General features: G+C 47.4%; 1 protein-coding gene and 1 long non-coding RNA gene across 3 annotated transcripts in view; one reads left to right on the forward strand and one right to left on the reverse strand.

The window, feature by feature from the left end:
* LOC115128609 (uncharacterized) overlaps window positions 1-3405 on the forward strand; it is a 7750-nt gene extending 4345 nt beyond the window's left edge. Inside the window, exons 1-3 of one of the 2 annotated variants that reach the window (XR_003863539.2) lie at window positions 1883-1971; window positions 2542-2702; window positions 3318-3405. This is a non-coding gene — a long non-coding RNA (uncharacterized LOC115128609). Of the gene's footprint in view, window positions 1-1882; window positions 1972-2541; window positions 2703-3317 lie in introns of those variants that run through there. The other variant, XR_010463840.1, reaches the window with a different exon arrangement.
* matn1 (matrilin 1) lies at window positions 1835-16135 on the reverse strand. Its single transcript, XM_029658582.2, has 10 exons — window positions 15779-16135; window positions 10734-10918; window positions 10300-10464; window positions 9780-10002; window positions 3961-4089; window positions 3648-3820; window positions 3280-3511; window positions 2772-2924; window positions 2016-2096; window positions 1835-1923 (listed from the first exon to the last, which is right to left on the reverse strand). The coding sequence occupies exons 1-10, from the start codon at window positions 15876-15878 to the stop codon at window positions 1874-1876; spliced, it is 1491 nt and encodes a 496-aa protein (XP_029514442.1). The 5' UTR covers window positions 15879-16135; the 3' UTR covers window positions 1835-1873.
* Between the last annotated feature and the right edge of the window lie 568 nt (window positions 16136-16703).

A 16703-nucleotide genomic window follows, 5' to 3' on the forward strand; every position in this document is an offset into this window, starting at 1 on the left:
TTTCCTCCGGTATTGAACAGAGTTTATTCCGTCTTAAATTTGATCGATTATTTACATTTAAAAATACCTAAAGTTGGATTAGGACAGTTGTTTGAAATGTTTGGATCAAGTTTACAGGTAACTAATTAGATAATGTGTAGTCATGTTGCGGGAGTTGGAACCGGTGTATTTTCTGAATCATACGCGCCAAATAACTGGATATTTTGGATATATAAGGACATTTGGATATATAAAGATAATAGCATGGTTTGCTTTTGCCGTAAAACCTTTTTGAAATCTGATACTGTGGCTGGATTAACAAGAAGTTCATGCCTCCTGGGTGGCGCAGTGATTAAGGGAGCTGTATTGCAGCGCTAGCTGTGCCACCAGAGACTCTGGGTTCGCGCCCAGGCTCTATCGTAACCGGCCGTGACCGGGAGGTCCGTGGGGCGATGCACAATTGGCCTAGCGTCGTCCGGGTTAGGGAGGGTTTGGCCGATAGGGATGTCCTTGTCTCATCGCACACCAGCGACTCCTGTGGCTGGCTGGGAGCAGTGCACGCTAACCAAGGTTGCCAGGTGTACGGTGTTTCCTCCGACACATTGGTGCGGCTGGCTTACGGGTTGGATGAGCGCTGTGTTAAGAAGCAGTGCAGCTTGGTTGGATTGTGTCTCGGAGGATGCATGACTTTCAACCTTCGTCTCTCCCGAGCCCGTACGGGAGTTGTAGCGATGAGACAAGATAGTAGCTACTAATAATTGGATACCACGAAATTGGGGAGAAAAAGGGGTCAAATAAAAATTTTAAAAAACAAGACTTGTATGATTTATGAATTATTATGAGTATTTCTGTTTTTGAATTTGGCGCGCTGCTATTTCACTGGGTGTTGTCAAATCAATCCCATTAACGGGATTGGCACGCAAAGGGATCACTAAGAGTTAATAATGTTTACATATTTTGCATTACTCATCTCATCTATTGTATTCTATCCTATTCTACTGTATCTTATACTATGCCGCTCTGACATCGCTCGCCCAAATATCTATATATTCTATAACTCCATTCCTTTACTTTAGATTTGTGTGTATTGTTGTGAAATTGTTAGCTATTACTGTTAGATATTACTGCACTGTTGGAGACAAGCATTTTGCTACACTCACAATAACATCTGCTAAACATGTGAATGTGACAAATAAAATGAGATTTGATTTTCAGTACTCCCAGTGAACACTGCTCCTCACACTGTGTAGCTCATGATCATGATGACGTCAGTTGTATCATACCTTCTCCACTTATATTAACAATGTATACTTCCTGAAATGTCTTTATTTAGGAAAATAAAAACATCATCAGCACATGTATCTTTAAGACCAATCTTATATTAAATTACCTTTTATATATATATTCCATACAAAATAGATAACTTCGTATGGTGACAACAGGGGAAAGAAAGAGATGAGTGAGAGATGCAGGGAGAGACACATAACAACAAAATGATCAATGGAACTGATGTCCTGTTCCACTGGGAATGACAAGACACAAGCTGCCTTTGGGGAAGACTATACATTGCGCACACACAGGCCGCCTTAAAGATAGGACCCTTCAGTGTTACAAACACCGGTTCCCTATGAGGGAAGACTTTTATTAACGCACACACAGGCTGCCTATGGGGGGAGACTTTCAGAGGCACAGACAGAAGATGAGTTACCATGGTGACCGGTGCTCCATCTCCAGGAAACCCAGTGATGGACAAGGTGAGGCAGAAAGAGAGGGGTGCTAAAGAGAAATGGGGCGGGGGTCAAAGCTCAGAGGTCATAAACTCCTCTTCAGACTCAACAGGAAGTAAAAACAGGGTGTGTGTTGTGGGGGGTGTTTGGGGTATGTGTGTGTATCCTCAGACAATCTTGTTCTCCAGTGCAGCGATCCTCTTTGACACGCCCTCCAGTGAAATCAGAGTCAAGGAATCTACAGCAAGGCAGATGTAACACAGTGGTAACAACACTTTTACCGTACTCTCACACTCTTGTAAAGGATATGTTTTTTCGTAAGTGCCTGTAAGGCTTCTTCTACTTTTTTCTGGAACTTAACGACAGAGTCACATTCACATGGGTCCTCCTCTGTAAAGACAGACAGCATAAAGTCACATTCACATGGGTCCTCCTCTGTAAAGACAGACAGCATAAAGTCACATTCACATGGGTCCTCCTCTGTAAAGACAGACAGCATAAAGTCACATTCACATGGGTCCTCCTCTGTAAAGACAGACAGCATAAAGTCACATTCACATGGGTCCTCCTCTGTAAAGACAGACAGCATAAAGTCACATTCACATGGGTCCTCCTCTGTAAAGACAGACAGCATAAAGTCACAATCACATGGGTCCTCCTCTGTAAAGACAGACAGCATAGTCACATAGGGTAGTGGAGATTTACCTTATGAGCAGGGAAGACATTCTGTGTGTGTGATTAAATGAGAGAGAGAATGATTAAATATATGTGTAGTGTAGAGTTTTGAGTGTGATGTGTATTTGTTTAATACCCCTCATCCCCCTCGTCCCCCCAGCCTGCAGTAATGCCGCCACAGACGTGGTGTTCCTAAACAATGGTTCTAAGAGTGTGCATCCAGAGAACCTTGCAGCTGGTCAAGAAGTGGATCAACCAGATCGTGTCTCCGAGACCAGGGCTCATGTTGGACTGGTCCAGTACTCCAGCTCTGTCAAACAGGTGTGTGTGTGAATGTGTGTTGGTGTATGTGTGTGTGAATGTGTGTTGGTGTATGTGTGTGTGTCAGACCTTGACAGATGTTGATCTGCAGCTTCTTAGCAATGGCTGTCATGGCTTTGAAGTCAGCAGTGTAGAAGTAGTGTTCTCCTGTTGGCTGTGATGCTATCTCCCTCAACTCATCCTCTACAGCATTACCCACGCCCACAGCATACATCCTAAAACCTAGAGAGAGATAGAGAGGGGGGGAGAGTGAGGGGGAGAGAGGGAGTGGGGGAGAGAGCGAGAGGGTGAGAGGGAGAGAGCGAGGGGGAGAGAGTGAGAGGGTGGGGGAGAGAGTGAGAGGGTGGGGGGGAGAGTAGGCGAGGGAGAGAGCGAGGGGGGGAGAGGGAGAGAGAGGGTTGGGTGTTAGAAAGACCATGATTAGAGACATACACACACACTTTAATACCTCATGCAGAGTGGATCCACAGTAAAACGTCACAAAATAAACGTGACTGACCCTTGGAGATGACTACACATGTATTCATACATGTTTTCACACACACACTTAAACACTCTTCCTTCTTCCCTCCCTCACCTTGCTCCTTGGCCTTCTTGGCGGCGTCTCCGATGTAGTCCTGGCTACGTCCATCGGTGAACACAATGCCGACCTTGGCCACCCCGGGCCGTGCCCCACCGGCTGGTGCAAAGCTGCTGTCGGTCAGGTAGCGCAGGGCCTGTCCTGTCATGGTCCCCCTCTCCATGTAGGCCATCTTCTTCACTGCGTCCTTTAGGTCCTTCTTGTTGTTGTAACGTCCCAGAGGGAACTCCTGAGACGGGAGGACGAGGAGGGTGAGGAGGTTGTGAGTTATCACAGTTAGTCAAAGGTTTCTCACAATAATAAATAAATAAAGTGATCCTCAAATTGTAATCCTGTAATCTCATGTTATTAAAACACACACACACCTGTTTGACAGAGCTGGAGTACTGGACCAGTCCAACATGAGCCTTGGTCTCGGAGACGTCCAGTTTGTCTACGATCTGGTTGATCCACTTCTTGACCAGTTCAAAGTTCTCTGGACGCACACTCTTAGAACCATCGATCAGGAACACCACGTCTGTGGCGGCATTACTGCAGGCTGGGGGGACGAGGGGGATGTTTACACATCACACTCAAATTCTACAATACTCATACATTCTATAATTCTCTCTCTCTCTCACACACACACACACAGACTTACTCTCTCTCTCACACACGCGCACACACACACACACTCACCGCTGCAGCTTTTGCCATCCTCCAGTAGACTGAAGCCATCCTTGCAGGCACACTTGAATGACCCTGGTGCGCTGATGCATACCTGCTGACAGTCATGATCTCCAGTGGCACACAGGTCCGCCACTGTGTCTAGGCATGCACAGACACACATACACAGGAGGTACGCACAGACACACATACACAGGAGGTACGCACAGACACACATACACAGGAGGTACGCACAGACACACATACACAGGAGGTACGCACAGACACACATACACAGGAGGTACGCACAGACACACATACACAGGAGGTACGCACAGACACAGGAGGTACGCACAGACACACATACACAGGAGGTACGCACAGACACACATACACAGGAGGTACGCACAGACACACATACACAGGAGGTACGCACAGACACACAGGTACGCACAGACACACACACACACACATGCAGGCACACGTAGAAGCACGCTCGCAGACACACACACACCACAGGGGTGGGGTGGTGGGGGTTAGGGGACAGAATAACACTATGTCAGTTTGAAAACTGGAGGAAAATCTACAGTTGATTTTAAGGATCCACTGAGATCTAGTGATTTAAAAGGAATCCGGTAGGATCTACTGGAATCTGATGTTTGTTGTAGAAGACAGTGGATCTTTAAAGAGACAGGGGTGGGAGAGTTTGGAGAGATTTATACCTGCTTTAGACCAAATAGCTTTATTGTCCCAATTGAAAATAAATGTGGAAATTGGAATTAGAAAAGGTAATTGGTAGTTTCCAAATTATGTCACTGTCAGGTATAGGCTCGTCCAATATGAAGCCATCCCTGTTTACATGCAGCTCCACCCCTGGGAGGGTCATCCAACATGATTGGCTATATACAAGCGCCATTCAAACAGCTAGCAAATGGCCCCCCCAAGGCTGGAGCTGATTGGAGGTTTGATTTGATTAACACTAGTGGAACACTAATCAGAAGCTTCAGTCTCACCCCTCAGAGGAGGAGGAGTTACTGAAGAATGACACCTTACCCTAGCCACACCCACCAAATCCTTTGGTGAGGATGAAGAAAAGGACGATGATGGTGAAGACTTCTCTCCAATCCCCCTCCCTCCCTCCCTCCCTCCGTCAAACACATCCTCCCTCCCTCTGTCAAACACATCCTCCCTCCCTCCGTCAAACACATCCTCTCTCCTTGTCAAACACATCCTCCCTCCCTCTGTCAAACACATCCTCTCTCCTTGTCAAACACATCCTCCCTCCCTCTGTCAAACACATCCTCCCTCCCTCCGTCAAACACATCCTCTCTCCTTGTCAAACACATCCTCCCTCCCTCTGTCAAACACATCCTCTCTCCTTGTCAAACACATCCTCCCTCCCTCTCAAACACATCCTCCCTCCCTCTGTCAAACACATCCTCCCTCCCTCTGTCAAACACATCCTCCCTCCCTCTGTCAAACACAACCTCCCTCCCTCCCTCCGTCAAACACATCCTCTCTCCTTGTCAAACACATTCTCCCTCCCTCTGTCAAACACATCCTCTCTCCTTGTCAAACACATTCTCCCTCCCTCTGTCAAACACATTCTCCCTCCCTCTGTCAAACACATCCTCCCTCCCTCTGTCAAACACATCCTCCCTCCCTCCCTCCGTCAAACACATCTCTCTCCCTTGTCAAACACATTCTCCCTCCCTCTGTCAAACACATCCTCCTCCCTCTGTCAAACACATCCTCCCTCCCTCCCTCCCTGTCAAACACATCCTCCCTCCCTCTGTCAAACACATCCTCTCTCCTTGTCAAACACATCCTCCCTCCCTCTGTCAAACACATCCTCTCTCCTTGTCAAACACATCCTCTCTCCTTGTCAAACACATCCTCCCTCCCTCTGTCAAACACATCCTCCCTCCCTCTGTCAAACACATCCTCCCTCCCTCTGTCAAACACATTCTCCCTCCCTCTGTCAAACACATCCTCCCTCCCTCTGTCAAACACATCCTCCCTCCCTCCCTCCGTCAAACACATCCTCTCTCCTTGTCAAACACATTCTCCCTCCCTCTGTCAAACACATCCTCCCTCCCTCTGTCAAACACATCCTCCCTCCCTCCGTCAAACACATCCTCTCTCCTTGTCAAACACATCCTCCCTCCCTCTGTCAAACACATCCTCCCTCCCTCTGTCAAACACATCCTCCCTCCCTCTGTCAAACACATCCTCCCTCCCTCCGTCAAACACATCCTCTCTCCTTCCCTCCTTTGTCAAACACATCCTCTCTCCTTCCCTCCTTTGTCAAACACATCCTCTCTCCTTGTCAAACACATCCTCTCTCCTTCCCTCCTTTGTCAAACACATCCTCTCTCCTTGTCAAACACATCCTCCCTCCTTGTCAAACACATCCTCTCTCCTTCCCTCCTTTGTCAAACACATCCTCCCTCCTTGTCAAACACATCCTCTCTCCTTGTCAAACACATCCCATCTCCTTGTCAAACACATCCTCTCTCCTTGTCAAACACATCCTCTCTCCTTGTCAAACACATCCTCTCTCCTTGTCAAACACATCCTCCCTCCTTGTCAAACACATCCCATCTCCTTGTCAAACACATCCCATCTCCTTGTCAAACACACCCTCTCTCCTTGTCAAACACATCCTCTCTCCTTGTCAAACACATCCCATCTCCTTGTCAAACACATCAAACCATCCTCTCCTTGTCAAACACATCCTCTCTCCTTGTCAAACACATCCTCTCTCCTTCCCTCCTTTGTCAAACACACCCTCTCTCCTTGTCAAACACATCCTCTCTCCTTGTCAAACACATCCTCTCTCCTTGTCAAACACATCCTCTCTCCTTCCCTCCTTTGTCAAACACATCTCTCTCCTTGTCAAACACATCCTCTCTCCTTGTCAAACACATCCCATCTCCTTGTCAAACACATCCCATCTCCTTGTCAAACACATCCTTTCTCCTTGTCAAACACATCCTCTCTCCTTGTCAAACACATCCTCTCTCCTTGTCAAACACATCCTCCCTCCTTGTCAAACACATCCCATCTCCTTGTCAAACACATCCCATCTCCTTGTCAAACACATCCCTTCTCCTTGTCAAACACATCCTCTCTCCTTCCCTCCTTTGTCAAACACATCCTCTCTCCTTGTCAAACACATCCTCCCTCCCTCTGTCAAACACATCCTCCCTCCCTCTGTCAAACACATCCTCCCTCCCTCCCTCCGTCAAACACATCCTCTCTCCTTGTCAAACACATCCTCCCTCCCTCTGTCAAACACATCCTCTCTCCTTGTCAAACACATCCTCCCTCCCTCTGTCAAACACATCCTCTCTCCTTGTCAAACACATCCTCTCTCCTTGTCAAACACATCCTCCCTCCCTCTGTCAAACACATCCTCCCTCCCTCTGTCAAACACATCCTCCCTCCCTCCCTCCGTCAAACACATCCTCTCTCCTTGTCAAACACATTCTCCCTCCCTCTGTCAAACACATCCTCCCTCCCTCTGTCAAACACATCCTCCCTCCCTCCGTCAAACACATCCTCTCTCCTTGTCAAACACATCCTCCCTCCCTCTGTCAAACACATCCTCCCTCCCTCTGTCAAACACATCCTCCCTCCCTCCGTCAAACACATCCTCTCTCCTTCCCTCCTTTGTCAAACACATCCTCTCTCCTTCCCTCCTTTGTCAAACACATCCTCTCTCCTTGTCAAACACATCCTCTCTCCTTCCCTCCTTTGTCAAACACATCCTCTCTCCTTGTCAAACACATCCTCCCTCCTTGTCAAACACATCCTCTCTCCTTCCCTCCTTTGTCAAACACATCCTCCCTCCTTGTCAAACACATCCTCTCTCCTTGTCAAACACATCCCATCTCCTTGTCAAACACATCCTCTCTCCTTGTCAAACACATCCTCTCTCCTTGTCAAACACATCCTCTCTCCTTGTCAAACACATCCTCCCTCCTTGTCAAACACATCCCATCTCCTTGTCAAACACATCCCATCTCCTTGTCAAACACACCCTCTCTCCTTGTCAAACACATCCTCTCTCCTTGTCAAACACATCCCATCTCCTTGTCAAACACATCCTCTCTCCTTGTCAAACACATCCTCTCTCCTTGTCAAACACATCCTCTCTCCTTCCCTCCTTTGTCAAACACATTCTCTCTCCTTGTCAAACACATCCTCTCTCCTTGTCAAACACATCCTCTCTCCTTGTCAAACACATCCTCTCTCCTTCCCTCCTTTGTCAAACACATCCTCTCTCCTTGTCAAACACATCCTCTCTCCTTGTCAAACACATCCCATCTCCTTGTCAAACACATCCCATCTCCTTGTCAAACACATCCTTTCTCCTTGTCAAACACATCCTCTCTCCTTGTCAAACACATCCTCTCTCCTTGTCAAACACATCCTCTCTCCTTGTCAAACACATCCTCCCTCCTTGTCAAACACATCCCATCTCCTTGTCAAACACATCCCATCTCCTTGTCAAACACATCCTCTCTCCTTCCCTCCTTTGTCAAACACATCCTCTCTCCTTGTCAAACACATCCTCTCTCCTTGTCAAACACATCCTCTCTCCTTGTCAAACACATCCTCCCTCCTTGTCAAACACATCCCATCTCCTTGTCAAACACATCCCATCTCCTTGTCAAACACATCCTCTCTCCTTGTCAAACACATCCTCTCTCCTTGTCAAACACATCCCATCTCCTTGTCAAACACATCCTCTCTCCTTGTCAAACACATCCTCTCTCCTTCCCTCCTTTGTCAAACACATCCTCTCTCCTTGTCAAACACATCCTCTCTCCTTCCCTCCTTTGTCAAACACATCCTCTCTCCTTGTCAAACACATCCTCTCTCCTTGTCAAACACATCCCATCTCCTTGTCAAACACATCCCATCTCCTTGTCAAACACATCCTTTCTCCTTGTCAAACACATCCTCTCTCCTTGTCAAACACATCCTCTCTCCTTGTCAAACACATCCTCCCTCCTTGTCAAACACATCCTCCCTCCTTGTCAAACACATCCCATCTCCTTGTCAAACACATCCCATCTCCTTGTCAAACACATCCCATCTCCTTGTCAAACACATCCTCTCTCCTTGTCAAACACATCCTCTCTCCTTCCCTCCTTTGTCAAACACATCCTCTCTCCTTGTCAAACACATCCTCTCTCCTTCCCTCCTTTGTCAAACACATCCTCTCTCCTTGTTAAACACATCCTTTCTCCTTGTCAAACACATCCTTTCTCCTTGTCAAACACATCCTCCCTACTTGTCAAACACATCCTCTCTCCTTGTCAAACACATCCTCTCTCCTTGTCAAACACATCCTCTCTCCTTGTCAAACACATCCTCTCTCCTTGTCAAACACATCCTCTCTCCTTGTCAAACACACCCCATCTCCTTGTCAATCACATCCTCTCTCCTTGTCAAACACATCCTCTCTCCTTGTCAAACACATCCTCTCTCCTTGTCAAACACATCCTCTCTCCTTGTCAAACACATCCCATCTCCTTGTCAAACACATCCTCTCTCCTTGTCAAACACATCCCATCTCCTTGTCAAACACATCCTCTCTCCTTGTCAAACACATCCTTTCTCCTTGTCAAACACATCCTCTCTCCTTGTCAAACACATCCTCTCTCCTTGTCAATAGGCCACACTAGAACAGACCACTTATCAGTAACATATCAGACCATATTGCAATGTTAGTCTTTTCTAGTATGGCCATCTTATGATTACCATCTCTTTCATTCCCTCTTTCTCTCCCTTCTCTGTCCTTCCTGTCTTTCCTCTCCCTCCCTCCCTCCCTCTCTCACCACAGAAAGCCTCCTGGAACTTCTTGGTGAGTTTCTCGATGACTGAGTAGCTCTCTACGTAGTCCACGTGGTCGTCCAGCTGCTCGCTGGCGATCTGCTTCAGCGTATTCAGGTCTACACGCCCTACGCCAATGGCGTATAGCTCGATACCTGCATCCCGGGCACGCGCCGCCACATCCTTTACGTTGTCCTGGGGACGACCGTCTGTCACAATGATGGCCACCTGGAGGAGATATGGCAACGATACGACATTAGTTGGATAGACTAGTTGATTAACAGGAACCAGGTTAGGTCACGCAGACATTAAACAGCAGCCGGTCGCTGAGACACAAAATGGCGATAAGGGTTGTGTAAAGGCCACGGTGTTTGATTGAGCTTGCCTGTTGCAATGGACCAAATACAAAAGTCCCAAAAATGTAAAACCCACCCATCTGGCACTACAGGCAGGCTAAAGAAAATGTAAGTATTTTAAAGATTTCAGATAGGATTTGAACCCAGGTCTGGTGTGCGTCTAACCTACCTTGCTGATGTCTGGGGACTTGACGCGGGCGCCCTCAGCCTCGCTGAAAGCTACGTTGAGGGCGAACTGGATAGCAAGGCCGGTCATGGTGCCAGTGGACAGGGGCTCGATCTTAGTCACAGCCTTTACCAGACCTGCCTTGGTTTTATGGGTCTTCAGAGACAGCTGGAGAGAGACAAGAGTTAGGTGTGTGTGTGTGTGTGTGTGTGTGTGTGTGTGTGTGTGTGTGTGTGTGTGTGTGTGTGTGTGTGTGTGTGTGTGTGTGAGTACATCCTAAATAGATTATCTTGGAACTTTTGGGGACAACATAGCGGTGATGTAGTACTCAGGAGAGTCAGAAGGGGGCAGCATACAGAACGTGTGGACATCAGTGAATGTCAGGACAGTTATGGAGTCCATCAAAATTCTATATCTCACCACTCAAACACACACACCTCATTCTTGACGCGGCTGGCATAGTTGACCACTCCGACCCGTGTGGCGTCAGGTCCAACATCCAGTCCCTCGATGACCTTGGCCAGGAACACCTTGACCTGCTCGAACTCTGACGGACGCACGCTCCTACTGCTGTCCACGATGAACACCAGGTCTGTAGGGCGAGTGTTACACAGACCTGCCGCTGGAGGGGGGGATTGATTATTATTAGTGACAATGATTACTACTATTCAAATTCCTATTCAGAAAATGGCTGAAAATGGCTTCAATGGCTGGTCAATTCTGCTGTTCATATTCCCTTTGAATTCAATTGAGAGAGGAGGGATTTGTAGAGGTGGGGGGAGGACAAGAGGGGGAAGTGGGAGGAAAGAGTAGAAAGGGGGAGTGAAAGCGTGGGGAGGGGGAGTGAAAGAGTGGAGAGGGAGAGTGAGAACCAGGTATGAGGATGCAAGGAGTGAGGAGAAAGGTAAGAGGGAGGAGCAAATAATGGGAGGGGCAAAGAGAGAGAGCGAGAGAGTGGGGTATTAGGGAGGGAGGAAGGGATGGATGGTGTGAAAGGGAGACAAGATAGAGGGAGAGAATGAGAGGTCAATGAGTCTGGGTGTATTAATCACCCGGAACCAGACTGAACCAGACTGAGAGGAAGCCTTAGATGATTTTGAGTTATAGATACGATGATGATGAAGATGATGAGAGAGAGAAGATACGTTTTCCAAAAAAAGCTCAATCTACTGTCACCTCAACAAAGTAAAATACACACAATACAGCAAGCTAGAGAGAGAAATAGAGAGCGTCACAGTGAGTCATAGACAACGAGGGGGAGAGAGAGAGGCAGTAGAGAGAAAGACAAAGACATTAGAGAGAGAGGGGCAGTAGAGAACAAGGGAGAGAGAAAGGCAGTAGAGAGAGAGGGGCAGTAGAGAACAAGGGAGAGAGAAAGGCAGTAGAGAGAGAGGGGCAGTAGAGAACAAGGGAGAGAGAAAGGCAGTAGAGAGAGAGAGGCAGTAGAGAACGAGGGAGAGAGAGAGGCAGCAGAGAGAGAGAGAAAGGCAGTAGAGAACGAGGGGGAGAGGGAGGCAGTAGAGAGAGAGGGAGTAGAGAACGAGGGAGAGAAAGTGGCAGTAGAGCGAGAGAGGGGCAGTAGAGAACGAGGGAGAGAGAAAGGCAGTAGAGAACGAAGGAGAGAGAGAGGCAGTAGAGAATGAGGGAGAGAGAGAGGCAGTAGAGAGAGAGGCAGTAGAGAGAGAGGCAGTAGAGAACTAGGGAGAGAGAAAGGCAGTAGAGAGAGGCAGTAGAGAACGGGGGAGAGAGAAAGGCAGTAGAGAGAGAGGCAGTAGAGAGAGAGAGAGCCAGTAGACAGAGAAAGGCAGTAGAGAGAGAGAGAGGCAGTAGAGAGAGAGGCGGTAGAGAGAGAGCGAGGCAGTAGAGAGAGAGAGGCAGTAGAGAACGAGGGAGAGAGAGAGGCAGTAGAGAACGAGGGAGAGAGAGAGGCAGTAGAGAGAGGCAGTAGAGAACGAGGGAGAGAGAGAGGCAGTAGAGAGAGAGGCAGTAAAGAACGAGGGAGAGAGAGGGGCAGTAGAGAACGAGGGAGAGAGAGGGGCAGTAGAGAACGAGGGAGAGAGAGAGGCAGTAGAGAGAGAGGCAGTAGAGAACGAGGGAGAGAGAGAGGCAGTAGAGAACGAGGGAGAGAGTGAGGCAGTAGAGAGAGAGAGGCAGTAGAGAACGAGGGAGAGAGAGAGAGGAGTGTAGCTGTATGTAGAGTGTAGCTGTACGTAGTAGTGTAGCTGTACGTTAGCTGTATGTAGTAGAGTGTAGCTGTATGTAGTAGAGTGTAGCTGTACGTAGTAGAGTGTAGCTGTACGTAGTAGAGTGTAGCTGTATGCAGTAGAGTGTAGCTGTATGCAGTAGAGTGTTGCTGTATGTAGTAGAGTGTAGCTGTACGTAGTAGAGTGTAGCTGTACGTTAGCTGTATGTAGTAGAGTGTAGCTGTACGTAGTAGAGTGTAGATGTATGTAGTAGAGTGTAGCTGTACGTAGAGTGTAGCTGTTTGTAGTAGAGTGTAGCTGTTTGTAGTAGAGTGTAGCTGTACCTAGCAGAATGTAGCTGTATGTAGTAGAGTGTAGCTGTACGTAGAGTGTAGCTGTTGTAGTAGAGTGTAGCTGTTTGTAGTAGAGTGTAGCTGTACGTAGCAGAGTGTAGCTGTATGTAGCAGAGTGTAGCTGTACGTAGTAGAGTGTAGCTGTACGTTAGCTGTATGTAGTAGAGTGTAGCTGTATGTAGCAGAGTGTAGCTGTACGTAGTAGAGTGTAGCTGTACATAGTAGAGTGTCGCTGTATGTAGTAGAGTGTAGCTGTACGTAGTAGAGTGTAGCTGTACGTAGTAGAGTGTAGCTATATGTAGTAGAGTGTAGCTATATGCAGTAGAGTGTAGCTGTATGCAGTAGAGTGTTGCTGTATGTAGTAGAGTGTAGCTGTACGTAGTAGAGTGTAGCTGTACGTTAGCTGTATGTAGTAGAGTGTAGCTGTACGTAGTAGAGTGTAGATGTATGTAGTAGAGTGTAGCTGTACGTAGAGTGTAGCTGTTTGTAGTAGAGTGTAGCTGTTTGTAGTAGAGTGTAGCTGTACCTAGCAGAGTGTAGCTGTATGTAGTAGAGTGTAGCTGTACGTAGAGTGTAGCTGTTGTAGTAGAGTGTAGCTGTTTGTAGTAGAGTGTAGCTGTACGTAGCAGAGTGTAGCTGTATGTAGCAGAGTGTAGCTGTACGTAGTAGAGTGTAGCTGTACGTTAGCTGTATGTAGTAGAGTGTAGCTGTATGTAGCAGAGTGTAGCTGTACGTAGTAAAGTGTAGCTGTACATAGTAGAGTGTCGCTGTATGTAGTAGAGTGTAGCTGTACGTAGTAGAGTGTAGCTGTACGTAGTAGAGTGTAGCTGTACGTAGTAGAGTGTAGCTATATGTAGTAGAGTGTAGCTATATGTAGTAGAGTGTAGCTGTATGTAGCAGAGTGTAGCTGTACGTAGTAGAGTGTAGCTGTATGTAGTAGAGTGTAGCTGTATGTAGCAGAGTGTAGCTGTATGTAGTAGAGTGTAGCTGTATGTAGTAGAGTGTAGCTGTATGTAGTAGAGTGTAGCTGTATGTAGTAGAGTGTAGCTATATGCAGTAGAGTGTAGCTGTATGCAGTAGAGTGTTGCTGTATGTAGTAGAGTGTAGCTGTACGTTAGCTGTATGTAGTAGAGTGTAGCTGTACGTAGTAGAGTGTAGATGTATGTAGTAGAGTGTAGCTGTACGTAGAGTGTAGCTGTTTGTAGTAGAGTGTAGCTGTTTGTAGTAGAGTGTAGCTGTATGTAGTAGAGTGTAGCTGTACGTAGAGTGTAGCTGTTGTAGTAGAGTGTAGCTGTTTGTAGTAGAGTGTAGCTGTACGTAGCAGAGTGTAGCTGTATGTAGCAGAGTGTAGCTGTACGTAGTAGAGTGTAGCTGTACGTTAGCTGTATGTAGTAGAGTGTAGCTGTATGTAGCAGAGTGTAGCTGTACGTAGTAGAGTGTAGCTGTACATAGTAGAGTGTCGCTGTATGTAGTAGAGTGTAGCTGTACGTAGTAGAGTGTAGCTGTACGTAGTAGAGTGTAGCTGTACGTAGTAGAGTGTAGCTATATGTAGTAGAGTGTAGCTATATGTAGTAGAGTGTAGCTGTATGTAGTAGAGTGTAGCTGTATGTAGTAGAGTGTAGCTGTATGTAGTAGAGTGTAGCTGTATGTAGTAGAGTGTAGCTGTATGTAGCAGAGTGTAGCTGTACGTAGTAGAGTGTAGCTGTATGTAGTAGAGTGTAGCTGTATGTAGCAGAGTGTAGCTGTATGTAGTAGAGTGTAGCTGTATGTAGCAGAGTGTAGCTGTATGTAGTAGAGTGTAGCTGTATGTAGTAGAGTTTAGCTGTATGTAGTAGAGTGTAGCTGTACGTAGCAGAGTGTAGCTGTACGTAGTAGAGTGTAGCTGTATGTAGTAGAGTGTAGCTGTACGTAGTAGAGTGTAGCTGTACGTAGTAGAGTGTAGCTGTATGTAGTAGAGTGTAGCTGTATGTGATTGTTCATACCCTATGTTTATGCAACATCACTGATCTCCCTTCTCCCCCTTCACCTCCATCGCTCCCTCACTGCAGCCGTTTATACAGTACCTCCTCTAACATCCAACACACACACATACACAACCACACACACTTGAACACCTAACTTAACAATTCATTACAATAATTATACCAACGCCAAACTTTCAAGCACACTGACACTTCCCACAAGCAACAAACTCTTAATAAACTATTCTAACACAAAAACAAATAGTTTGAAACTATAACATCCATTCAATGTTCCCTGACTGACTCAATTGGAGTCAGTATCCAACCACATACAGCTAGAACTCTATCCACCTCTATGCCCTAAAGAGCTAACCAGCACCAGCTTGGAACACCAACACTCATTGAGACAGATTTCTCTGTGTGATTCTATTTTTTATGTAACCTTTATTTAACTAGGCAAGTCAGTTAAGAACAAATTCTTATTTACAATGACGGCCTACTCCAGCCAAACCTGAATGACGCTGGGCCAGTTGTGTGCCGCCCTATGGGACTTCCAATTACAGCCGGATATGATGCAGTCTGGATTCGAACCAGGGACTGCAGTGCCTTAGACCAGCAGCCATATAATCTATCTCTAGAACCCACTCTGGCTGTTCCACTCTACACAGCAGACACCACCAGGAGGAGGAAAGACCGAAAGATGGAGAGATGCAGGGGTTAGGGGTTAGGAAAGGGTACGATGGTTGTTTAGGGGGCTCTGAGGCTAAGTGACTGCACCATTTGGGGTCAGGGGCAAACTGGGGTTAGGAATAATGGATTAGGGGTTAGGGGTTAGGGTTGGGCTAACAGTCCAAGTCAGTGGATCATGATTCTTGACCCATTGTGGAGGCAATATGGGTTATAACTAATGGTAAAAGGTTAAGGGATACAATTAATGTTTAGGTTTTAGATTATGGGTCAGGGTTAGAGGTCAGGAGGTTCTTACCCATGGCGGCAGCGGTGCGGAGGTCCACGGACACGGGAGGGGTGGCATGCGCTCCCATGAGGCCGAGCAGCAACAGGAACAATGGCGGAGAGGGTATCATGATGACTGAAAGATCCAACTGGAACAGGACCCAAAAAGTACCAAAAAAGGGACCAAAAACGACCTTAGCACCAGAGAAGAGGGAGAGCAGTCCTGGAGCGGTGAACCAGGAGAGAGTGACTAGGCGAGGGGAGAGGAGAGGGAGAGCAGTCCTGGAGCGGTGGCCCAGGAGAGAGTGACTAGGCGAGGGGAGAGAGGAGGAGATAGTGACTGGGCGAGGGAGGAGGAGATTGACTAGGCGAGAGGAAAGAGGAGGAGATAGTGACTGGGCGAGGGAGGAGAGGAGGAAAAGAAGAGAGAGTGACTGGTCGAGGGAGGAGTGGAGGAGAGGAGGAGAGCGAGGCGGGACGGACACACAGTCTCCCAGTCACAGCTACTGGTTATCAATGCAACGGCTTCAAACTCAAACCACAGACAGCCACCCTCTGTACCACTGCCACGTGTGTGTGTGTGTGTGTGTGTGTGTGTGTGTGTGTGTGTGTGTGTGTGTGTGTGTGTGTGTGTGTGTGTGTGTGTGTGTGTGTGTGTGTGTGTGTGTGTGTGTGTGTGTGTGTGTAGGGGGGAAATACCTGCTTTGGGAGGACCTACACTGTAAAACGGTGGGCAGGGAAAAACAAATACACCTTGATATTGGTAGACTGACTGTGTGTGTGTGTGTGTGTGTGTGTGTGTGTGTGTGTGTGTGTGTGTGTGTGTGTGTGTGTGTGTGTGTGTGTGTGTGTGTGTGTGTGTGTGTGTGTGTGTGTGTGTGTGTGCGTTGCTGCTTGGCTGGTGCAACAGTTCAAGGTTGGATTTTGCCAAAGCTCAAATAAACAGCAACATGAAT

This window comes from Oncorhynchus nerka, linkage group LG4 (genome assembly GCF_034236695.1).
Source record: "Oncorhynchus nerka isolate Pitt River linkage group LG4, Oner_Uvic_2.0, whole genome shotgun sequence".
Taxonomy (NCBI): Eukaryota; Metazoa; Chordata; class Actinopteri; order Salmoniformes; family Salmonidae; genus Oncorhynchus; species Oncorhynchus nerka.

What these genes read in the sequence shown, in the direction of transcription:
- matn1 (XM_029658582.2), bottom strand. Translation starts at nt 15,878, where the DNA reads ATGATACCCTCTCCGCCATTGTTCCTGTTGCTGCTCGGCCTCATGGGA. An exon ending in CCGCACCGCTGCCGCCATGG is followed by an intron (nt 10,919 to 15,778) that starts GTAAGAACCTCC and finishes CCCCCCCTCCAG; the next exon opens with CGGCAGGTCTGTGTAACACT. An exon ending in CCAGCCGCGTCAAGAATGAG is followed by an intron (nt 10,465 to 10,733) that starts GTGTGTGTGTTT and finishes GTCTCTCTCCAG; the next exon opens with CTGTCTCTGAAGACCCATAA.